At 49.0% G+C, this 24,770-nt stretch overlaps 1 protein-coding gene across 13 annotated transcripts in view; it reads left to right on the top strand.

The window, feature by feature from the left end:
• CACNA1D (calcium voltage-gated channel subunit alpha1 D) overlaps positions 1 to 24,770 on the top strand; it is a 347,512-nt gene that overhangs the window by 246,263 nt on the left and 76,479 nt on the right. For 9 of the 13 annotated variants that reach the window (XM_040247200.1, XM_040247197.1, XM_040247202.1 and 6 more), the window contains exons 10-20: positions 8,169 to 8,256; positions 8,535 to 8,594; positions 9,577 to 9,603; positions 13,558 to 13,718; positions 14,654 to 14,879; positions 15,010 to 15,217; positions 18,330 to 18,450; positions 21,884 to 21,998; positions 22,471 to 22,540; positions 23,403 to 23,469; positions 24,330 to 24,477. In XM_040247200.1, the coding sequence (XP_040103134.1) occupies positions 8,169 to 8,256; positions 8,535 to 8,594; positions 9,577 to 9,603; positions 13,558 to 13,718; positions 14,654 to 14,879; positions 15,010 to 15,217; positions 18,330 to 18,450; positions 21,884 to 21,998; positions 22,471 to 22,540; positions 23,403 to 23,469; positions 24,330 to 24,477 (1,291 nt within the window). The remainder of the gene's footprint in view (positions 1 to 8,168; positions 8,257 to 8,534; positions 8,595 to 9,576; positions 9,604 to 13,557; positions 13,719 to 14,653; positions 14,880 to 15,009; positions 15,218 to 18,329; positions 18,451 to 21,883; positions 21,999 to 22,470; positions 22,541 to 23,402; positions 23,470 to 24,329; positions 24,478 to 24,770) is intronic. The other 4 variants (XM_040247204.1, XM_040247206.1, XM_040247203.1 and 1 more) reach the window with 2 other exon arrangements.

Here is a 24,770-nt window from a genome sequence, read left to right on the forward strand (position 1 = left end):
CTCCCAGTGTCACTGGCAAATCCCCACTGGCTGGCTGCTTTACATATGGGAATGGTAGGTTTCCGTTCCCCTCTCTCCATTTGTCCCACCCTCTCCCTCCCACACTGTGTCCATGGACTGGTTTTTGAAGACGGGCATTATAGTATGCTAGCCGCAGAAGGTGCACGCTCACTGCCGATCGGTCAGGTCCTGAACTGTAGATTTCTCCGTGGGAGGAGGGCAGATTTGGGGTTTGCCTGTCAGAGCCGGAGGATGGGGCCGCCTTCAGCATCCTCCCGCCTGCTGGCATTGCTGTTGCTGCCCTCTACTGAAGCATAATGAAATTGCCTGTGTTCCACTGAAGGGGTCACAGTGGCCGACTTGCTAAAAGAGGATAAGAAGAAAAGGAGATTTTGCTGCTTTCGCCAACGCAGGGCTAAAGATCACGGTAAACTGCTGAGCTGGAACTTCCTCTTCGGGAGACTCTTCTCCCAAGACCTCTGACGCCTGTTCTTTCCACATGGCATGGTGTGAGGTGCATGTGCTGGGTGGTGTGTTTGTGAGATGTCTGTGTTTTCATTTCATTTCCTTGAAACTTGTTTGTGCTGTTTTCCTCTTGTCTTTTCCTTCAATATGTGTCTTAGCCAAGGCAGCATTGCAGTTTCCTCTTTGTTTGAACTGTACCTTTTAAAGAAGCAGCTGAACCAACTCAGAAGATTTATTTAATTCTGCATGAATATTCTTAGACTGGAAGACAGACTTTTTAAACACTTCCCCCCAAATGATGCTTTTTAATCTAAACTGTTTGGAAATTCCAGTGATGTTGTTTGATTGATTTTTCTTTTCCAGGTTACACGTTTCAGTTGGCCTCTGCGTCTTGCAGTCCCTGGCTGGTTTGCCCAGGACCAGGCTAAAGCTAGTAGTGCTAGTTTCAAGAATGAAGTTAAAAATAGACTTCTAGAGGATGCCATGATTTGGGGGCACTTGCCTTTACAAATGGGAATGGGGAAAGGGCTTATGTGGGAAACAGTTTCAGTCTGTCCTCTAAAATAATACTTAACACAGTCTGCCATCAGAATCCCTGGGTTTGGCATCAGGACCATCCCCATGCAGGGCAGTTATGCAGACAGCTGGTGTCTTGCCTGCTTGAGCCATCGCTGTGCTTTTCCTGTGCACATGTGGTTGCTGCCACCAAGGTCAGCCCTGGCCACACAACCTTGGAGGAGCCTCCATGAGAAGATTGAGACTTGGGGGCACAATGCCAGCTGCCAGGAGAGCAGAGAGTTCACGGTACCCTGTTTGCTCGCTCGTGGGAATGCCGAGCACAGAGGTGATGGGAATTGGACTTGAGAAAGTCTTGGGGGTCCGAATGAAGGAGTATTTGAGTCCTACTCTCCTCGGAAGGCCCCAGAGTGGAAAGGGAGAGTGGGTACAGATATGAGCCCTTTGTCACTCTGAGAAGTGGTGGCTCCGAGAGAAGGAACTTGTCTGAGAGTGGGCCTGAATCTGGGCTGGAGACAGCTGACTCATGCCACTGCAGTGCTGGGAATGGGTTTGTGAAGAAGAGGCTGGGCATGGGGACCTTCTAAGGCCTCTGCAGGAAAAATGGGCTTCCACTAAGCAGGAAATACTGTGATGGTGTGAGAAAAAAGTTTGCAAAGACTGACTTAGGCTTCCAACTCTGAGAAGTTACATGAGCAGATAAGTGGTTCCTATCCCAGGGGAAGAGAGACCTCCTCCTTGAGGTCGTAGGTGCCCCCCCTCCTCAGCTGGTGCTTGGGCCTTGTGACTTTTCAAGGATTCTTGAGAATTCCAGGTTAGTCTTGAGATCTGCAGGATTAGGAAGCAGTGTAACTTTTCAGAAAACTTGCTATATTTTGTTGGGGGTGGAGGTTTTTTTTTTATTTAATGAAATACTTAGAGACCCAAAAGAAGGCCCCTGGCGTTACTGGTGATGCTACTGGGGTGGGAGCCCTCATGGGGATGCTGTGCTCCCACTGTTGCTGGTCATATAGAAATAGTTGCTGGCAGGGCATGATTCTTGCTTTAGACAGAGAAACCTTGGTCTGGCCTTGACCCACATTCTCCAGCACGAGCCTGGCTTCTTTACAGCAACGAGAGTCTGTTAGCCTGTGATGGCTGAGCGTGTCACCCCTAGCAAGCACAGGCAGATTCCTCCAGGGGACGTCATGGCGCTGCTCGTGCTTGTCATGAAAATGAGACAAAAACACAAGATCTTGGCTGTGGAGCCCCTGTCCCCAAGGAAGGCAGCTATGATCCTGCCATTGCTCAGTTATCTAACCAGACCGCCCCCCGCCCCCACCCCCGCCTTTGAAAGGAAAGAGTAAGACGCTTTAGGCTGCTGGGGCACAGAGGGAAATGCTGAAGAGACCCCTGAGTGTGCAAGAAAGTGCGTCCCATGGAGAACAGGGGAACCAGGTTCCTAGAGGCCCCGGACATCTGTGAGCGAGGCCTGTCAGTGTGACCTCCTCCAGGAGGGGCCTGCCGAGCCTCCGGGCTCACTCGGCAAGGGTCGCCAGGGTCTCCCGGGGGCTGCTCCTTCCTGTGCTGCTGTACTCCCCAGGGTGCTCTGCCTGGGGGTGACTTGGAACCAGTCGTTACAGGCTGACTGCTAGCCTCCTGGCCACCCTCCTGAGGGGTGGGCTGTGACTTCACAGGACTGCTTACCTCCTGCTCTCTCGGCTGAGCTGGGGGCGGGACATGCAAGGAAAACCCCTTGGTGCTGGGAGTAAAACCAGACAACCTGTGGGTGTTTCCTCTTTACAGCAGTCCAGTCAGGTCAGAGGTAAATGGGTTTTAGAAATGAAACTGACCAATAGCTCATTTGCAGATGCAATAACTAAGCCCTGGGAAGAAAGGGGACTTGTCCTGGCAATGACAGAGACCAGGCCTCTCTGATATCTGTCCTGGAGACAGGAAGCTGGTCTGGGATTTTGCTGTGCCTATGAGTGGGGGGAGGGGCCAGAGTTTGGGGGCTGCCTGTCTGGATCCGCACACAAACTCACTCTGACTCCTGGGCACGCACGTCCATGCCCATGTGCACGCATGCACTTGTGTATTGATTTCCCTCTGAATCCACAGACCAGGCAGATACGGTTAAGAAGTGCATTGTTCTTCAGAGAGACGGTAGATAAAGGAATGTATACATGGTGGTGAAGATACTGTTGAGCTGGCCTGAAAAACAGCATGTTTCCTGGTTTATTTCATGTGGCATCACCCATGATGACATCCGGGCCCTACAATTAGATCCTAAAGAGAAATAGTGCGACCTGCTATCCATGGAGAGCAGGCGCTGAGCCAGGCTGCCCGGGAGGCCCTGGCAATTCTCACTTACAGTCCAGGGTATCCTGGGCTGCTGGCTGGCACCATCCCCTCGCCGACCTACCACTGGAGGCCCTTTCTCAGCGTACACAGGCTGAAAGCCCAAGGGTCTGCCCTGGGGCTCTCCTTAGAGATCCCAGTGCCTGGCAGATGCAGGGCCAGTCGGCACTGCTGCATAGGCCACAGGCTTGTCCTGATACCTGGTTTCAGCTGGAGTCATTGAAAATTGCTTTCAAATTTATATTTAAAAAATGAAAAGTTCTTCAACAAAGCTCTAAAATTTCCTGAAATGTGGAGGGAAAAAGGACTGATAGCCTCTCTGCATGCAGATGGCCCTGGCTCCTTCTACAGGAGGGTCTGGATTCTGTCTGAGGGGTCTCTCTGCTGCAGCCCTAATTAGACCTAGTCACTTGTCAGCAGTGAATGCTGAATGCTCACAGGGACAGAGTGGTCACCCTGAATGGGGCAGTCCTGATGCTGAGGCAGCTGGTTATAGAGAAGGCCACGTGTCCTGATAAAGTCGTCCATGGGTTCACTTCCTTGGGCTTTTATGAGTCTTTCTGTTTGGGCTTTTATGAAGTCCCAGTAGTCCCTGGCATACCTGTATTTTTGTATAACCCCCCCTCCCCGTTTGCTGGACTGATCTCCTGGAAGTGGTCCGGCTCTACACCAGGTTTCCAGGGGTTAATGAGGGTCAGCTACAGCACAGCATGGCTGGCAGGTAACAGGCTTACTTGGTTTTGGAGTGTTTTGATTTGTGGAGTTTTAAGTGTATACCAGTGCACATACCAACGTACTGATATTGAATCACACATCAGTGTATTTAAGGATGTACCAAAGCCACAGGGTTGTTGCCTGGTGAGGGTGGCTCAGGAGAGCTTTCTCCTCTCACATCTGAGCTGTGTGTCCCAAGGCAAGCAGGTCGGTTTTCTCATCTGTGAAATCACAGCATTTGTTCATGTCCTCTCAGAAGCCCCTTCTAGTTCTAACAGTCTCTGATTCTCCTGTCTTGATTTTTTTAAAACGTAGATGAGATCCTATTGGGGCTGAGTGGAGTGAAGTGAAGTGCATATCAATTTAGGAATGTTAAAAAAAAATGAATATCTGGTGCAAGTGAAGGGTGAAATGTTTTAATGTACAAACAAGCTCCTTGGTTATGCCCACTGGGCCCTTTCTGAAAAAGGGAACACTCCTATGGCAGGGAGGGAGAGGCGGAAGGTTGGCGGGGTCCTGGCCAGATCGTGGCCCTGAGGCTTGGCTGGAGAGACTGGATCCACATCTATTTCCGGGACCAAATGAGGTCACCACGTTCTGGTGGAGTCACTGCTCTCTTCCTCTACCTGCCCCTTCCTCTCTTCCTCCTGAGCCCCTGGGGGCATGATTCCAGAGCAGATTTATTTATTAGGGTTCTGTGGCTCTGCAGGTGTCAAATAGGGATGACAGAAAAGTTGCTCTCAATACAACAGGCTAGGTTAAAATAACTCTCCTTAAGGCAGAGAATGTGATACAAACTGGGAGTGCAGGCTGAGGCTGGGTCAGATGTGTGGAAGGCTGTTCACACGAGAATCCTTTGTGTGGCTATAGAAGTGGCTGGGGTGAAGTGATCCTGGACTTGGACCATCCAGAGAGAGTTCCCTTGCTTCCAGGGAGCTCCAGGAAAGCTTTTCTGAGCTGATGGATTCGTCATGTAGGAGCCTCACTGACGGCCTGACACTGTGGATCACTCTGTACCTCCTCCCTTATAGTTCTGCCCACAGCCCTGTAAAGTTAAAGTATGCTCCATTTTAACAGATGAGAAAATGAAGCCTTGGAGAAGTTTGGTCACAAATATGGGGGTAAAGTCAGACGTGGCCAACCTGAGAGGCCTGCTCTCAACCACTGTCCCTTCCTACCTGAAGGATGGAGCCTGCTTGGTGAGCAGGAGGAGTCTTTCCTTCACTGCAGTCCTGACACCATGCCCCACAGTTAGCCTGTTTCTGCTTGGAGAGTTCAGTTTGACTTCTTATCTCTGTACCCCCAACCTCAGTCTAGGGAGCAGCTTGTGCATTTCATTCACTAGTTGACATGGAACCAGAAATGCAAAGTAATGTCCCCCGACCTTTCCCATGGGCAGGCTGTGAGTTACCTGTTTGGATCAGATCATTTGAAAAGCTTAAGAGTGAAACACAGCAATTCTATTGATATCATCATGGGACATAGCCCCAGAGAGTAAAAAGCCACAGAGTTTTACCCATGAAAAGAAGTTTGCTTTTCTTAGAAATAGTGACTGAATTTCAGTCAGTTCAGTTCAGTCACTCAGTCGTGTCTGACTCTTTGCAGCCCCCATGGACTGCAGCATACTAGGCTTTCCTGTCCATCACCAACTCCCAGAGCTTACACGCAGCAATTCTATTGATATCATCATGGGACATGGCCCCAGAGAGTAAAAAGCCACAGAGTTTCGCCCATGAAAAGAAGTTTGCTCTTCTTGGACATAGTGGCTGAATTTACAACATGATTAATATTAGAACCATGAAGTATTGCACTGTTGTAGAGGAAAGTGACCCTCCAGATCATAGAGATAGTGTTCCCACTTTACAGACAGGACCTGGAGAAGCCTGGAGAGAGGTGGGACTGCCCAGGGCAGAGCCAGGACCCCGCTGAGGCCTGAGAACCCTCGTCCACCCAGTGGCCCCAACCACTCTGATGCTTTCAGCTTCTGTCCGTGGTGGCAGTAACCACCCAGAGAAACATTCCACAGAGATGACTCCTGGTCATATCTGTAAGGGTCTCCCACCATGATTTTCTTTGTCCTGTTCCTGAAGAAAAGGGTGACCCTGTGGGAGTAACGTGTAACAATGAACTTGGCTGACTCTTACGACTTTTTAGTCTTTCTGCTGAAGTCAGACATGGAATAGTCATGGAGAAGCAAATTGTATGAGCAGCCTCCTGTGTATTCAGCCACTGTGTCTCTTGATGGAGCTTTTTGTTTAAGGTTTTTCTGTGATTGGATTGTGATGTTTTTGTTTATGGTTTGTTTGGGTTTGTGTCTGTGTTTTTGCACGGAGTTGTGAAAAGTGAATCAAATTTGTAGTTGGTTTATTTTGAGTTGACTAAGGAAGAAAAGGGTTATTCTGTGAGAGTACTGGTTGTATTATATCGTCTGTAATTCTGCTCATTTTGCCTTCCCATGTGAAGCCTTTGCCTCAATGTGCCTGGAGATGGCTGTTGAGACCCCCTCACCCTGGCAGGTTCAGTCCTCTGGGTGCTCACAGAGGGGAAGGGGTGGTCTTTGGTGTCACAGAAAAGATGTTTCTCAGGTCTCTGGGCCCATCAAGTCAGGTCCACGTCCATCCTTGTCATTTACACCCTGTCTCTCCCCCGAGCAGGGTCCACAGCTGTGCAGGTGCACTGACAGAGCTCTCTGGTCCCGCTCCAGTCTGGGCTGGCCTCAGACTACTCCCCATGGCACTCCAGGCACCACTGTCAGCTGAAACCCAGGCATCCTTCAGAGGAGGAGCCAGATGGTTAGGGCTTGCAGGGGAAAGGCCTTCCTACTGACGCCATCCGGTCTCCAAAACCAGAAGGTCGCTGCAGTTCACAATTATGCGTCACGGCAAAGACATGCACATGTCGGGGTGATTCTCCCATTATTCGACTTTTGATGACGGCTCCTAACCCCAGAGCAGAGTTAGTCATTCCTTACAGCATGTGTCCCAACCCCTGAGGCAGCTCTGGTCTTGGTGGACTGAAGTCCACTGGGGGCTGCCTCTCCCCTGGGTCCTCCAGGACAGGTGCAGAGCCGGCTCTCTCTTTGTGTCCAGCCTCCTCTGCCGCCTGCTCCCCAGCAGGTTAGTGACGTTTCTAGGGTTGAGTCAAGTGGAGGAGAATAAAATACCCATGTGCCAGATGGTGACTCTTGAATGGGTCCCTGGGCCTCCTGACCTGAGTGGGTATCTTTCAGCTTTTCCTCGGCTTCTGCTTGATGCTGTGCTGTGGGGAAGGAAGAAGTGCCCGGAGACACCGGTGCATTGGGACCACAGACAGCTTTGCCCTCTGGTCGCTGGTTGGGAGAAAACCTTCTTCCCCCATAGGACCGTATTCTGAGCTCTGGTGCAGGCATCTTTGGTCAACAGTGTCTTTTTTATTAATCTAACCGACGTTCTTCAGCATGTTGGCTTCACAAGCTGGGCAGAAGAACATCAGATAGGATTAAAGGAAAATGAGTTGAATACTTACATTTTTAAAGAGATTCTTTGCTTGGTACCTTCATATACTCCTCCCTTGATAATATCTCCTCTCCTTCAGTATATTTAAAGTAAGAATTTGTTTATGAAATCTTAGGTTTGTTCACAGGTGTTCTAGAGTACTTCTTGCAGGGACGAGATGTAGCTGTAACTGAGACGTTGTGATGGCCTCTCAGGGCAAACCTGGAAATCAGAGGAGTAAGCTGGCACTGATGGCGACAGGACTCACTTTGGTCCCCAGGCTGCTTTCCTTGGGAAATTGGATAGTGGGTTTCTCTTCCTGTTGGGATACTTTCTGGGTTTCCTCGGCAGATCATGGAAGTGAAGGCTCCCCTGTGGAGATACCTGGCTTCTCAAAACTTCCTTTTGCCAGTCAGGTCCCTGGGGACCCTTCATCATGTTCCTCACCCTCCTGCCAGCTTCCCAGAGGCTCATCCTGGAGGCAGAGATTGCGTTTGTCCCGTCCTTGGGTGCACAGGGCATCCAGTCAGTCAGTTCAGTTCGGTCGCTCAGTTGTGTCTGACTCTTCGTGACCCCATGGATGGCAGCACGCCAGGCTTGCCTGTCTGTCACTAACTCCTGGAGCCATGGCACCATCTAAAGCGTTTCTTCTCCCCGCAGCCAGCATGCCCACCAGTGAGACGGAGTCTGTGAACACAGAGAACGTGAGCGGGGAAGGCGAGAACCGAGGCTGCTGTGGGAGTCTCTGGTAAGTGGGGCTGAGGCACTGTCCTCTGGGCTCCTCCTGGCTTCTTAGAGAAGCAGGTATGAGTGAGTCACCCAGGTTTTGGTGGAGCCTGGAGCCATGGCCTCAGATGCAAGAGGGGTGGGCTGGCTCACCCTGGGCCCCTTGGTCCCCCTCCTAGCCCTGGCCCCCCAGACCCCCAGCATGTCACCTGCCTCGTCCTCCAAAGCGGTCCGTCCTGCTGAGATGGAACCTGCCCGGGGCTGAGCCAGGTAACCTGGCAATTCCCCTGTGTCCACTAGGTGCTGGTGGAGAAGAAGAGGCGCCGCCAAGGCTGGGCCCTCTGGGTGTCGGCGCTGGGGGTAAAGGCTTCTCTGGGCCTGGTGCTGGCATCAGTGCTTTGAAGGGCTTGTATGGCAGACTTGCTCATAGAATGTGCTCCCTGTTTAAGTTTCCTTCACTTACGGGCTCTCCCAACCTCATGCATAGTGGCTGGATAACGAGACCCTGCCCTTCTTGGCTCATACACTTTGTCTGGAGCCCTGCACGCCCTTCTCCTAACCTTGGAGGATGCCTTCACATGAGTGCACATTGGCTTTTTTCTGGATGCACTGGGCTGCGGGAGCAGGCACACCAGCTGCGTGCAGTGCACCAAGCACCGCCTGCTTTGGGGGAGCCCCATGCAATTCTCTTTTGTTTGCTTTCTGCTGGTGTCCTTTAGATGTTATGCCTGTCGAATACAGGTGTCATTTTTAAGAGAATCTGATCTCCTCGGCGGAGATTCATAAAGATGATGTTAGGAGCAGGAAACAACAGTTTATGAAGTAAATTTTCCTCCTCCTCCTTGCTGTGCCCTCCTACAATAGCATGAAGTAGGTAGAGAATGGGTTTGTCTTGCCATTTTACAGATGAGCACACTGAGGCTCAGAGAGGTGTGCTGCTTGCCTGAGCTCTCGTAGTGAGTGAAGAGCAGAGCTGGAGCTCCAAGCCCAGGGCTCTTCTCACTGTAGCAGCAGCACGTGCTGTTACGGAGATGCGTGGCTGAGCTGGAGCCCACGTGGGTGGGCAGGAGCAGCCCCGCTGGCTGCAGTGTGAGCAGTTTGGGGGCGGGGGGAGAAGAACCCTTGTCATCTCCACCTGTGTCAGGGCTGCTCAGGCAGCTGAGAGTCTTCTCTTGCCTGGCCCCCTGCTCCATGCTCACCCCAGCTGGCTCGCTTCGGGAGCCGGGGGTGCTGGATCCAGGCTTCCATGCATGGCTTTTATGGAATCTCTGCTGAAAGGTGGAGGGGAACATATCCTGGAGCCTTCCTAACAGGAATCATATTCTTTTTGTCTTTCTTTCAGTCAAGCCATCTCAAAGTCCAAGCTCAGGTCAGTATCTTCTTTCCATAATTTTTCTTAAACTTGTGTGGGCTTTTTATGTTCTAACTTCTGAACTTTATGTAGAATTGCTCTAGACCTGATATTTTTTATACCGTGGGCTCTAACATTCATGTAGAAGATCTACCTGCCCAGTAAACAGTAAGTACTTGCCTTGTAGAACTGTAGTAGGTGCCAAAGAACCACTCCCCCCCAAAAAAAAACCAGATCAGTAAGATGCAACCATGAATAATATTTTGCCTACTAATCAACTCTTTTCCTATACCCTCCCAGAGTCATTTCTCTAAGAGAGATACTTCCTGTCACTTTGCTGCTGTAAACTTTTTCCATGGAAGGAAGTTCAAGAGGTCTTCTGAGTTGCTCATAATGGTTTTACTTGCTCTGAGTGCAGGTTACATAATCACTTGGTAAAAACTCATTGAACTGTACATCAGTGATTTGTTACTTTCCCATATAAGTATTATTTTTCAGTTAGAAACAATGTTTTACCACTGTGTACCAAAATTCACTTTAAGTGGAATAGAACTGGAGGTGAAGTGTTGGTTGCTCTGTTGTGTCCAACTTTCTGCCACCCCATGGACTGTAGCCCACCAAGCTCCTCTGTCCATGGAATTCTTCTTGTAAAACTGTAAAAATCCTAGACGAAAACATAGAAAATTTTAGTGACCTTGGGTTAGGCAAAAGTTTCTTGGGTACAACGCCCAAAGCACTGGTCATAACAGGAAAAACTGATGAATTGGACTTCATCAAAATTAAAACTACTACTTCTTAAAAAGATCATTTGCAGACTGGAGGAAAAAAATTATTGCAAAACAGAATTGAGAAAGGACTAGTACCCAGTATACGTAGGAATAGTATCACTAATAATAAAACAACCCAATAAAAATGGACAGTAGATTTTTAGTAGGCATGTAGTCATAGAGGGGGCTTCCCTGGTAGCTCAGATGGTAAAGAATCTGCCTGCAATTCAGGCAACCTGGGTTTGATCCCCAGGTCGGGAAGATTCCCTGGAGAAGAGAATGGCAATCCGCTCCAGGATTCTTGCCTGGAGAATTCCATGGACAGAGGAGCCTGGCAGACTACAGTCCATGTAGATGGCAAGTAAGCACATGAAATGACCACTGGTCATTAGGAAATGCAAATTAAAATCACAGTTGAGATCCCATGATGCACCTATAGAATGAATCAAATTTTGAAAGCTGGCATTTTGACAAGGATGCAAATCAGTGGAAATTCTTATACACTGCTACAGGTCAGGTGACACAGCATTTTAAAAGCAAGTTGTCAGTGTCTTACAAAGTCCAGCGTATTTACCATATGACCCAGCAATTCACCTCTAAGGTATTTATATAGGAAAAATGATAGATGCCTACACAAAAAAATTTGCATGAATGTTTATTCATTAACATTATACATGTATAATTGATACATACAACGTTTATATTTATTTATAATTGCCGAAAGCTGTAAATAACTCAGATGCTCATCAAATGGTAAGGTAGACAAATTATAGTTCATCCATATATGATGGACTGAAACTCAGCAACAAGAAGGGAGAAGACTACTGAGAGATCATTGAGACAAATGGATCACAAATGAGCTTTTTCTAAATGAGGGATGCCAGTCCCAAAAAGCTATATATTGTATGATTCTGTTGATAGGATTCCGAATGAAGCAAAACAATAGAGAAAGAGAACAAATCAGTAGCTTTCAGGGGCTAGGGTGAGCAGTGGGTTAACTATAACGTGCCATTAAGGAATTTTTTTTGAGTGATAGAAATACTCTATATCTTGATTGTGGTTGTGGTTACAAACTTTAGAACTAAAATGAAGTCAATTTTGCCATATGTAAGTTATATCTTAATAAACCTGTCTTAAAAAAATTTAAGGGGACTTTTCCTGGTAGTCTAGTAGTTCAGACTGTGTACTCCCAATGAGAGAGGAATGGATTCGATTGCTGGTTGGGGAACTAAGACCCCACAGCATGTGTGGCAAGGACAAAAAAAGAAAAATACCAGCGTTTTCATAATGAAAAGCACTTTCATGACTTTCCTGTTGCCAGAGGGCATTTAAATTTCTTCATAATTTGGCCCCCAGATCACCCTTTGACCTCTGGGGTATTTAGACACTCCTCCCAGACTTTGGTTTCCCTGCTGGCTCAGACAGTAAAGCGTCTGTCTGCAATGCAGGAGACCCGGGTTCGATCCCTGGGTTGGGAAGATCCCCTGGAGAAGGAAATGGCGTCCACTCCAGTATTCTTGCCTGGAAAATGCCATGGACGCGGAGCCTGGTAGGCTACCGTCCATGGGGTCACAAAGAGTTGGACACGACTGAGCAACTTCACTTCCCAGACTTCGCACTTTGTTATTCTGGACTGCTCTCCAGCTGTCAAATGGACCACACAGTCCAGTTCTTCCCACCCAGTCTCTTTGGTGGGAGCTAAGTGGAGTGCCCTGCCTTCTCCCTGTCCACCCTTGGCTAATCCTTATTCAGCTGTCGAGAGAGCCAGCCCAAACCTCAGCTTTCTGAGGAAGCCTTCCCTGACCCATCAGCTCTCTTGTAGCTCCCTTCTCCTTCCTCCTGTACCCAGTACCCTGGGTGTAGCACTTGGTGTGGGTAATTGCCTGCCACAGCCCTCATACTGTTACAGGATGGGGTCACAGACCGTGCCTCCCCTGGACTTGGGAAACATCTGTCACTTGTCCCTGCAGCATGAATAGGGCTGTAGGGACAAGGCTGCATGCCCTTGGGCTGGATGTCGTTCAGGCCACCTTGCTTGTGTGTATTGCATTATGCATCACGGAAGAAACCCAGTCTTGTGGGAACAGTTTTGAGTGTCCTCAGTGGAGTTTTTCTACTCTTGTTATCATGTTTCTAGCTGCTGTTACCATCGGAAACCCACATAGCAAGAGCGGGAATACTACGCACCTCGCTTGTTCCAGGTCTTGCCAAAGAGCTGGCACAAGTCTTTCATTGGTCTCTGGGTTACAGTGTTCTTACCAGAGCAGTGCAGCTGAGTCAGCCAGGGCTGCAGCCTTGACACAGCCTGGAGATTCTCCTGACTCAAGTGCTGGAGGAAGCGCCCACCACTCCAGTCTGTGAGCACAGCCCAGACTGGGCTGACACTGCCACTTGGCCAGCCCTTCTCTGAGACCCCCTTCGCCAAACCGTCCTGTGGCAGGGAATGTTTCCCATAGGGAGACAGGCTGAGGCAGAGAATATTCTAATTACATACTGCAACTGGGAGTTGGTAGAGAACATGCTGCTTGTCTGTTTGGCTCAGTTCATTCTATTTGTATGGAAACATGATTCAATATTAGCTCTCCTCCTAAAGGTGTATTTTGAGCATTGCTAGTTAGAAAGGGCACCTGATGACTCAGGAGTAAGACTCATGTCCTACTCAGTGTTGATGACTCTCTCTGGCTCCAGAGCTACCTCCCAGATTTACGGAAGGACTGAAGGGTTCCCTAAAAGGAAAACTCAGGTTTTGGAGCCCTTGGCTGCCTGATAAATTCCACATGATGATCGAGGTGCTGCAAGATATGAGGATGATAAGCTGGTGTCTCTCTGCACTGACAGCTCATTCAGACCCGAGAGCCTCATGGTGGGCACGTGAACTGTAGATGCGTACAAGCTGGTGACTCTGAACATCTAGATTTCCTGACCGGCTAGAGGACTGCATATGACAAATTACGGGGTTATCTGCAGCCGTAGGAAGGAAACTGATAGCACGATGAAGTCAATACTGTGCTTTTAAAAAGTCATATTTTAAAACCACCGTTATTTGTCTTATGAGGTCTGGTCATTTCTGTGTCATTTGTTTTCCTCTGTCCTCCCTGCACCCCGACCCTGGTGGAGACCTCCAGAGTGCAGTCATTCCTTAGCGATACTGATCAGGTGCTGCATCTGTCTGTCATCCAGGGGGTAATGTTTGCTTCTCTTACAGTCGACGCTGGCGCCGCTGGAACCGCTTCAGTCGCAGAAGGTGTAGGGCTGCCGTGAAGTCCGTCACGTTTTACTGGCTGGTCATTGTCCTGGTGTTTCTCAACACCTTAACCATTTCCTCTGAGCACTACAACCAGCCTGACTGGTTGACACAGATTCAAGGTATAAGCAGAAGCCATTCCCTTTTTGCTCCAAACAGGGAATCCCCAAGGCTGCCCAGCTGCAGTCTAGTCTTTTCAGATGGAGGTGTGGTTGTCCAGGACCATTTCCAGTGAGCAGTGGAACTTGGAGGGTGGCAGAGCCAAGCACAGGCGCACCTAGCGAGAGTGTGTGGTCCGGGTTGTGTGATGCGTGATGCACCTCGGAGCTAATGACTCCAGAGCAGCTCATTGTCTGAACCCTGTGTGGGATCAGGGAATCTGGCAGCTGGAAGGGACCTCATATCCCTCCTCCCTGTGCCCACTGGAAGCTTTATTTTCCACTGTAGTTTCCTTGGCAAGTGCTGGCTGTTTGCCCACCTCAAATGCCCCAGCAGGGTGGTGTGGGAGCTCACCCCATTCTGAGTTGGACAGTTTTGAGCCATTGTGAAGACCTCCTACCTGACGTCAAGTCATATCTGTTTCTACTCAATTCTCCAGCCTGGGTGGCATTTTTTGAAGTGACCTTGACAGGCAACTGCTTCTTAGATCTGGGGGCAGTAAGCAAGACCAGACAGATTTCTTGTGTGACTGAAACAAATAAAAATAATACGATGGTCTAAGTGCAGACTTGTAGGCTTTCAGGCCTCAAAAGCCACCGAGATTATGTGGTAAGCTGCCCCTCTCTATTGTACAGTCAGTGAAAGTGAACCCCAGAGAAATGAAGGAACTTCTCTAGGGGGCACACGTCTGGGTGGTAGCAGAAGCAGGACTGGAGCCTGGAAGACAAGCGGACCACGAGTGTTCCTGCCACATTTCTGTAGAGAGGGCAAGAGCAAAACTGTGGCCGAAAGCTTGGGGCCCTTCCGGCAGCAGCTGGTGGGAGGGGAGGTGGGGCGCCAGGGGTCAGAGATGCTCCCACGCTGAGATCCCATGGACACGTGCTCCTTGTGTTTCCAGATATTGCTAACAAAGTCCTCTTGGCTCTGTTCACCTGTGAGATGCTGGTCAAAATGTACAGCTTGGGTCTCCAGGCGTACTTTGTCTCTCTTTTCAATCGGTTTGATTGCTTCGTGGTGTGCGGCGGAATTACCGAGACGATCCTGGTGGAACTGGAAATCATGTCTCCCCTGGGCATCTCTGTGTTCCGCTGTGTGCGGCTCTTGAGAATTTTCAAAGTGACCAGGTGAGGACGCGTGTGCTCACTGCAGGGGTTTCCCGACCGTGGGTGGTGGTCAGCTCCCACCCCACCTGGGGGGACCGTCTGCTCCACCCCAGGCAGTGCCCTAGGCTTACCCCCTCGTCTTGACTTGCAGGCACTGGACCTCCCTGAGCAACTTGGTGGCATCCTTGTTAAACTCCATGAAATCCATCGCTTCGTTGCTGCTGCTGCTTTTTCTCTTCATCATCATCTTCTCCTTGCTGGGGATGCAGCTGTTCGGGGGCAAGTTTAATTTTGACGAAACACAAACCAAGCGGAGCACCTTCGATAATTTCCCGCAAGCCCTTCTCACAGTGTTCCAGGTGAGTGCCCCGCCCTCCTATCCCTGGGTGGCGCCTTAGGAGACACCTTCTCCTCTGACCACGACTCAACAAGGCAAAATGATTCCATCGTCACCATATCAGCAACCTCTGTTCTAATAACTCTGATTAATTTTGTGCTGTATAAGTCATTTATCTTGCATCAAAGTCCAGAGGGATGTACTGTGATCTCATGTTTTTGTGAGACCACTGGATGTCTTGCTGCGTTGCTTCAGTCGTGTCCGACTCTGTGCGACCCCATAGATGGCAGCCCACCAGGCTCCCCCATCCCTGGGATTCTCCAGGCAAGAACACTGGAGTGGGTTGCCATTTTCTTTTCCAATGCATGAAAGTGAAAAGTGAAAGTGAAGTCGCTCAGTCATGTCCAACTCTCAGTGACCCCATGGACTGCAGCCCACCAGGCTCCTCCATCCATGGGATTTTCCAGGCAAGAGTACTGGAGTGGGGTGCCAGTGCCTTCTCTACTGGCAGTCTTATGAAATAATAAACCCCACATTTGTGTTTGACTGTATGAGGTTTCTGGGGTTTCATAGGGTCTCAAATCCTCTTCTTGTACTTTGCTCATTCTTGATGGCAGGCAAGTTTTATAATCCTGGTTAGAATGGATTTAGGCATACGTGTGACTTCTAAAGCCCTGACGCTGTGGTGTATGGTCAGGAATCAGGGTGACTAAACAGTTGCGACAACTGCTGTCCTTTTGTCGTCCCCTGTCGTGTGATGGAATCGGGACGCACATGTGAGGATGTCTGCTGGTGGGGCCCTGGCTGGCATCAGGCCGAGAAGGGAGCCGCTGCGTTAGGGCTTCACAGGTGGCCCTGCCTTCAGGGGCCCAGCCTTTCCACCCAACCTGGCTCTCACATGAGGTGTTCTAAGCCCCCTCCTTGTCTGTTGTGGCCTTCCTTGAACAGAGCCTGGTAGGTAAATTTAAAAAACCCATGTGCCTTGTTGCTTTTCACATGTAATGCCAGCGAGTCTTGCAGGCAGGGTGGGGCAGCCTGGTGGAGGCCTGACCTCCCATGGTGGCTCTTCTATTGCTCAGCACTGTGACTTTGTAAAGTCACTGTTTTCTGAAAGATGAGAGCCTAGAAGGAATGATCTCTAAGGTTCTTTCCTACTTGGACATTTTGAAGTGAATGGAATTGCTGTCACTGCTACAGGCCTGGCCTATAGCAATACAGTATAATATAACTCAGTATTGTTTATCTTTGGCTGTGCCAGGTCTTCATTGCTGTGCTTGGATTTTCTCTAGTTGGGGCGAGCAGGGGCTGATGTTCATTGCAGTGCTTGGGCTTCTCACTGCAGTGTCCTCTCTCTTTGCAGAGCACAGGCTCTAGGCTTTGGGGCTTCCGTAGTTGCAGCACGTGGGCTCAGCACTTGCGGTGCATGGGCGTAGTTGCTGCATTGCATGTGGAATCTTCCCAGACCAGGGATGGAACCTGGGTCCCCTGCATTGGCAGGAGGATTATTAACCACAGGACTACCAGGGAAGTCCCCTAACTCAGCTTTTTGAATTAAACTTAATTTTTGGCCACTGATGAGTCATTCATTTTGTTTTGTTTTGTTTCTTTGATGCTTCCAGATAAACCTGCGTGGTGCTGGTGGTTTTTGTAGTACATGTGTATGGCACAGAATTTAAATGTTAGAAAAGCATGTAAAGTAGCAAGTCTGTCTCCAACCCAGCCACCAGTTTCCCCTTGTGAGTGGCAACCACCATTAAGCAGATTTTTCTGTATTCTCCCAGTGTGTTTGCTCAGACGTAAATAAATTTACCTGTCTACCTACGATCAGATGAATTTACACAGATGGTAGCTCATTCTACATGCTTTTTAAAATCTTTCTTCTTTAGCACCTAAAGTGTCCTTAAGAACCTTTCTTATTGGTCCATAAAAAGGTGCCTCTTCCTTTTCAATGCTGCCTCCATTTATTTTTTATTGGAGGATAATTGCTTTACAATATTACTATATGGTTTCTGCCATACATGAGCATGACTCAGCCACAGGTAGACATATGTCCTCTCCCTCCTGAGCCTCCCTCCTCACCCTACCCCACTAGGTTATCACAGAGCACTGGATTGAGCCCCCTGTGTCTGTCCGTTTTGTGGTGTGGGTGTGCCATAATTCATAGAACTGCTGCTGAATGAATATTCTGCTGTGTCTTGGCTGAGTGGGTAGCGTTGAATGCACATCGTGAGGCTCGTGTGTGATATTAAATCTCTAGCATAAACCCCCTCAAATGGAATTGCTGGCTTAAAGGGGGTGTGTCCATTTTCAACTTTGACACTCTTGCATAAGTCTTCCCTTTAAGGCTGTGGTAGTTGATCCTCCAGTGATGGGGGTGGATTCTGTCTGTCACCTCACTCTCTTTCAGCATAGTGAGTACACAAACATTTTGTTCACTGCCTGTCTGATAGTTGAAAGTGTTCTCTCATTGTAGTTTTAATTGATAACTACTCTTGTCAGGAATGAGGTTGAATATCTTTTCATGTGACCAGAAGCCATTTATAGTTCCTTCTCTATAAATTGCTTTACCTTTTCCAGTCATTTGGCAAATTTCTGTTCGGTAGTGAATCACATCATAGATATGATTTTCCTTTTCCACAGTTGATAAAGCATGAGGAATGCTAGACAGCTGTTAAAAAGAGTGAAGTGACCCTGTGACACAGAGGGTCTCCAGAATACATCGAGTGGGAGAATAAAAAGCAAATTGCAGGAAATTCAAATAGTATGATACCCTCTATTTCTAATAAATAAATAAGATACCAACTGCCTCCGGGTGTGTATATATGTGTTTAAATGCACAGATGGACAGAGGTCCTGGAGAGACACACCAGCAGGGGCTGAATGGGCTGGGGTGCAGTCAGAGAGTGCACACGTCTTATGTGAAGTGTTCTCTTATTTTCACCAGAATAAGTAAGTCATGTATTTGTGTGATTGAGTGTAATGTTTTGAAGACTATGGGTTGACGGATGCGTTTGTTCTGTGCAAACTGAATCGTGCAAGGCAGCTGACACCTGCCCCAGGCAGCCCCAGGAGCTTGGGAGAATCATGGGAACCGGGAGTCCACCTGCCCGCTGATCCCAGTTTTGGCTTCTTAGATCCTGACAGGTGAAGACTGGAATGCTGTGATGTATGACGGCATCATGGCGTATGGGGGCCCGTCATCTTCTGGAATGATCGTCTGCATCTACTTCATCATCCTCTTCATTTGCGGTAACTGTATCCTGCTGGACGACCGGGGTCACCTTGTCGTCATCATATGCTGTCCTCCTCTCCAAGGTTCCCCAGGGTGCGGGCAGTGGTGGCCAGCGTGACGGGAAAGTGAGCATCCTTACCTCACTGCCGTGTGTCCTCCACTGTTGCTGGGAGAGCAGAGGAGCGGCAGAGTCTCCAGCGGGCCTTGAGGAATGAGAGCAGCCACAGAGGCAGCCTGAGGTGGCACGTGGGCTGCACCAGTGGTCACCCACTGAGCGTGACGTATTAATAGGAAAACACATTTCATTTCATACATACGAAGACCCCATGGGTGTAGGACCCAAGAAGTAACCAAAGCAGGCTGCTCATATACATTTCATATGTATTTCCAGAGAGTATATCAATTATTTCTGAAGGTTTGACAAAACAAAGGAGTGTTTGCTTGGGATAGCAAGGTAACGGAGAAGTCACAGCTTTGTCTGTAAGCCTTCTCAGCCTCAGATCCCCGATGGCCAGCACTGCCCCCAGCTTGGGGAAGATGCCTCCCAGGGAGCTGGTTTCCTCCTTTCTGGGGAACAGATGTGGCCCAGAGTATTCTTCTTGTACCAGCTGTTTCTAAAATAACTTTAATTCAAAGTCATCAACATGCCATCTTGGCTCGTTTTGCAGTGGCCCACGCCAAGTCCCATTAAAAGGTTAGGGGTACATCTCTGACTTCCTAATAACCTTCAGAATGGATGGGGACATATCTTCAGGGGATTGATCTGAGCTCCCCTGATCCTCGTTTTGCTCTGCTGATCTGTGCGTCTTTGGGGATCACGTGTCCCTTGGCCAGCTGCACTGTCCTGCTTTTTCTGACTTGTTTTCTTCCTTTTTCCAGCCAGAGTCACTCGAACCCTAGGTTTCTGAGAATTCAGACCTCCCTTTACGTCACGCAGCCCCTTCTTGACCCTGTAGCCTTGGGTTGTGTCTGCTTTCTCTCTGTGCCCTCGCTGCCCTGGCACAGGATCTGGCACATGGAGCCCCTTGATTAATGCTTAGTGAGAGAACAGTTTGGACCAAAGTATGAATACTGCCCCTTGGTCGTCACTTTTGTATTTTAAAGAATCCTAATCTAGAATCTTCTTCTAAGAAGTCTGTTGCACTGTTTTCCTCATTTTCTCTGGCTGGTTAGTGAACCTTCTGCAGGGTGGAAACCCAAGTGCAAGCCTGTGAGAACAATGCTTTGTACTTTGGAGTATTCTGTGGAAGCCCCTCTCCCAGCACACACACATTCTGCTGCAGGGAGCCGCACTGCCCACCCCCGCCCCCAGGGGAGCTCTCCCGCCAGTCTCTCTCCATGCTCCTCTCATCACTTGCGGCTCCTGCTGGAGTTTGGGGTGCAGTTTTCCATCTTGCCAACTAGTAATAGGCGATAAGCTTCCCGAGTCTGCAGTCTCTTTTTTATTCACGTCTTTGTGGTTTACACTACAAGATCATGCACAGTTGGCTCTTGGTCAGTGTTTGTTGAATGAATGATCGGTATTTTCTTTTTCTGTTCTCATGATTAATTTTCTAGGCCACAGCCATATACTGGTTCCAATCTGCGGAGAAGTATTCTCTAGCCACTTTCCCTCCAGTTAGATGTTTTAGTTTCTTTATAGTGTGTGTATCACTCTCTGCTGCTGCTGCTAAGTCACTTCAGTCGTGTCCGACTCTGTGCGACCCCATAGACGGCAGCCCACCAGGCTCCCCTGTTCCTGGGATTCTCCAGGCAAGAACACTGGAGTGGGTATCACTCTCTGCAGTCCTTAAACGGTGTATGGTCTGTCTCCCTCAGCTGGAACAGATGCTACTTGGAAGCCAGGTCTCCAGTCTGTCCTGTTTCCTCTCATGTCCCCAGCACCCAGAACTCTAACCAGCATGTCAGAGTTGCCTGGCAGGTCTTGTCGGATGAATTCCATGGCACGCCAGTGTTGAGGAGGGTCTGGTGGGTAACACATCTAAATACATCTATTGGGTATTCACTCCTGGAAACCATCTGTTACAATCTTATAAGACTTTCCTGTGGTTTGTTACTCTGCTTTCAGCTTCAAGGGGTCTAAGAATATGGTGTCATCGTAAGACTGGAGACACAGTATTTCTTCATTGCAGTCATTAGTCGGAATTCTCAGTGCAGTTATTCCCAGCACTGATCATTTTCTGAGCCACGATTATCCCACGTTCATCAGAGGAGAGCTTGTGTTGCCAAATCATCGGTCAGCCCAAAACAAACTGCTTCCCCAGGCTTGTTGCAGCTCTGTTTAAAAAGTACTCCTAGTGTATCAGAGGTGTTTTGACAGTCTTAATAGAATCTACTCACATTTCTACCCTCTTTTTAAAGACTTGAATAGGTTAGTCAAGCATGACATCTCCTGAAGCTCTCTCATTATCAGTGCCTTGTTAGGTTATATTTGTTGACATGTTCAGCAACCCACATGAGAGTTCAGATTGCGCTGGGAGTGTGGGACCGTGGCGTGCCTCTCCTGTCTCGGGGGCCCTGGGCTCCCATTGTCTTGCATGCAGATGGCCTTGCATCAGCCAGAGGGAAGCATCAGTGAGAGAAGGGAGTCACGTTGACCTGTTTGTTGCCCTCTGATCCCTATGCTTCTCCAAAATGTACTTAACTGCTGGCAAGTAAGAAACAGGCATCTTCAGAGTATGTTTTTGTTTTGTTTTTCTCAGTCATTCAAGGAAACTACAGAAACAACATTATAGTAAAAGCTGAAAAGCTAGTAATTTGTCCAGTTGCCTAACTTTCTACTATTTGAAAAAAATAAAAATCAACCACAAGAGTCAAAGATATAGTCACTGTGTGACAATGCAGAAGGACAGGCCAGCACGTCTGGCAATAAGTTAGATGTGCTCTAGTCAGTCAGTGTGGAATAAATGAATGAGGTATTTGCAGACTTGGAAGGTCATTTCAAATGAGAAAGGCCCAGACTGCCTTGTGTGGTCATCATTTGAATAAGGTGTAGCCTTTCTTGGGGTCTTATTTTGGAGAGCACACCCCAGATAGATAGGTTGTGGGTGTGCATGTTTTAAAAGAAAGAAAACACAGGGCATAAAGTGAAATGCAAAATGCGTAAAAGCATTACATTTATGTTACAGGTGGTTTTATGCAGTGTGTTTCATACCCATAGATACCTAGATGTGTAGACACCACACGTAACACACACACAAAGGGAAATATTGGCATTTGTAGGTTTTCATGGGTTTTAGTGAATCTTAATTTTGCTTCTGGCTAGCTTATCTTCTACAGGTTCTGGTTCTTTTTGAAAAATGGGGCTCCAGTCTCCTGGCTTTACCAAGTGAATATAGCACCAGGGGACAGTCAACCTGTCACCAGCCTCTCGAGCGCAGGGGTGTGATACTGCCATTGTTGACCCTGTATAGCTTCATTTAGAACCATGCTTCATCCTTGACATTCTCAAATTAGATATTCTACTGAATGTCTTCTTGGCCATCGCTGTAGACAATTTGGCTGATGCTGAAAGTTTGAATACTGCTCAGAAGGAGGAAGCTGAAGAAAAGGAAAGGAAAAAGATTGCCAGGTAACCGCCTTTCCCCTAGGGAGATTTGCCGAATGAAGGTTTTGACCCAGGGAGCCAGTCTTAGGTGCGACCTGTTGGGGCTCCCATGCTGCTGCTTTGTGTCGATGGTGGCTGGCTAAGAAGCTGATCAAAAAAGATGGACTCTTGGGCAGATCCCAGGCCCTTGGCTCTCATTCCCTTGAAGCTGAAAGCAGGAGTCACGTCCCCATGCTTAATGAATCTCTGCAGTTAATTCTGGCATTATAAAATAAATGATGTGTCCAATGCTGATTAGCCCTTGAATGAGAATTTTAATAAGATGATCTGTGTTATGAATCCAGTGCACTGAGATGAACTGAGTGTGGGTTGTGCTATATTCTTGCTGTTAAGGTTGTTCCCAATTAAATAGGCCGCTGTTGATTCAAAATCCTGATGAGCTTCCTTTATACAAAACAGGATGGTTACTTGGTTCCTTCTGTTCTCCTCTCTGTAGAAAAGAAAGTCTGGAAAATAAAAAGAACAACAAACCAGAAGTCAACCAGATAGCCAACAGTGACAACAAGGTATATGTTACATTTTCTGCTTTGTTTTCAAATAATTCTGTTGATATCACCATAAATGTATCACCTTTATACCATGACAGTGTTGTGTGCTATTTTAGAGTGAAAGCGTGGCACGCCATCACAGATGCTGGCTTTCCAGGAGGGTCTGCATGAAGTGGGGCACTTAACTGGTTGTTAGCAGTATTTCAAACAGGGAGCTGCTGTGATACATATTTAACTGGTCTGACACCTTATTTTTTCTTGATTGGAATGATGTGGTCACACCTGACCAGTGTGTCCCTATCTTCTCGGTGGGGATTAAGATCAAAGATTGCTAATAGATATCTGTTCCTGGGGGCGGGGCGGGGGGGGAGGTGGGGTTGTCTCAGGATCAGAGGGTTTGGGCACTCGGCCCTACTGTGAACACTCAGGCACTGTGTCAGCTGTGGATTTTTCCTGAATTTGTTGATTTATTCACTGAGTCAGTAAGTCCTTTCTCAGTGGCGACGGTGTGTCAGATACCAGGGATCAGGAATGACCAAGAGCAGTGAGATCCGCGCTCACGTAGGGCTGGCAGTCTGGCAAGGAGGCAGGAATTGTGAGGTGGTTCTCACAGAGCGTATGCATCGGTGCTGGGTGGTGCTGGCTGGCCATGGCTGGGGAGGGGTGGCACCAGTTTGCACCTCATCTGCCCTCAGGCTTTCTCTCTGAAGCAGGGGCATCATCTGGGGGTGCCTGCTCTCCTGACACACTCACACAGCACCCACTTTGGAGATCACACCCCAACCCTGTGCTGAATGGCAGGGTTAGGTCTTTAACTGCCCCTCTCGAGTCCACTCAAGTCAGAGTCTCCCTTCCTCCCAAGACCTCCCTGTCCTCCCAGGTTACCATCGACGACTACAGAGAAGAGGATGAGGACAAGGACCCCTACCCACCCTGCGATGTTCCAGGTATGCAGCGGACACCAGAGAAGGGCTCTCAGCTCGTGAGTGATGGCTTTGCCCTCACACTGATCAGTGCCTGGGTCTGTGGCCAGCCCAGCTGGGCACACACAGGGCTGCCGAGGCCAGGGGTTCGGTCCCCTTGTGGGCTGGTTAACTCTGGTTTTTCTCGGGCGGCTTAGGGAACCCAGACACCAGGTGGTGGGGAGAGAACATGGATGCGGAGCAGGGCGCGTGAAGCCTGCACTGGGCATCTCTCTAGGAGGCAGCCAGTGGCCGACACTCACAGGACACGTTCACCTTTACTGAGGACTTGATGGGCTGCTGGAGGGAGGTCCTGTGGAGTCAGGGAGCCTGGGAGACTGCCAGTGTGTGACTTGAAGCCCTGCACAGTTTATCAGGCTGAAGCCGAGGGTGGAGGTTGCTGGGGAAGCGGCCAGGTGCTGGGGGGCTGGCACCTTCACCTGGTGCTCAGATCTTAACTGCTGGGGACCTCATTCCCACAAAGGCACACACTCACCAGATGAGAACGCTTCTCAGCCCCAACCCACGCACTGTCAGTTCATGTTTGGAAGGTTTTGATTAATGTAGCCCACCAGGATCCTGTGTCCATGGAATTTTCCAGGAAGGAATAGTGGAGTGGGTTGTCATTCCCTCCTCCAGGGGAATCTTCCCAATCCAGGGATCGAACATGGGTCTCCTGCATTGCAGACAGATTCTTTACTGTCTGAGCCACCTGGGAAGCCCTATGTAAGCTGATACACATTGTTAAAGTTTAAGCCACATTTTCATGCGAAATTGAAAATGAGCGTTCAAACCCAAATGCAATCCTTATTTCATGCCTATAAAAAAAAGTATCTCCTTTAAAGTAGGTGAAGAGGAAGAGGAGGAGGAAGAGGATGAACCCGAGGTTCCTGCTGGCCCCCGTCCTCGCAGAATCTCTGAGTTGAACATGAAAGAGAAAATCGCCCCCATCCCGGAAGGGAGCGCTTTCTTCATTCTCAGCAAGACCAACCCGTAAATATCCCCTTTCTAGTCACGTAACTGCCCCATCTCCCCCAGGATCCTGCACAGTGCTTGAGAGTGGCCGGGGGCGGGCAGTGCAAGGGAAGATGGTTCATTCATAGCCCCTTTCTGTGCCTGAGCGTTGAGGCCCCCCGTTCCCCCTGACCTGTCCTGTTCAAGCCTTGCCTTTGCCCTCTCTTCATCTCTTCCTGGCCTTTCTGTGCCTGGACAGAGGTATAGGGGGGTGACCAGGTCTTGGGAGAAGTGCTGTTCCAGACCCCTCTCCCACACACCCCCGTGCTGGG

The sequence above is a fragment of the Oryx dammah genome, unplaced genomic scaffold, assembly GCF_014754425.2.
Source record: "Oryx dammah isolate SB20612 unplaced genomic scaffold, SCBI_Odam_1.1 HiC_scaffold_9, whole genome shotgun sequence".
NCBI lineage: Eukaryota > Metazoa > Chordata > Mammalia > Artiodactyla > Bovidae > Oryx > Oryx dammah.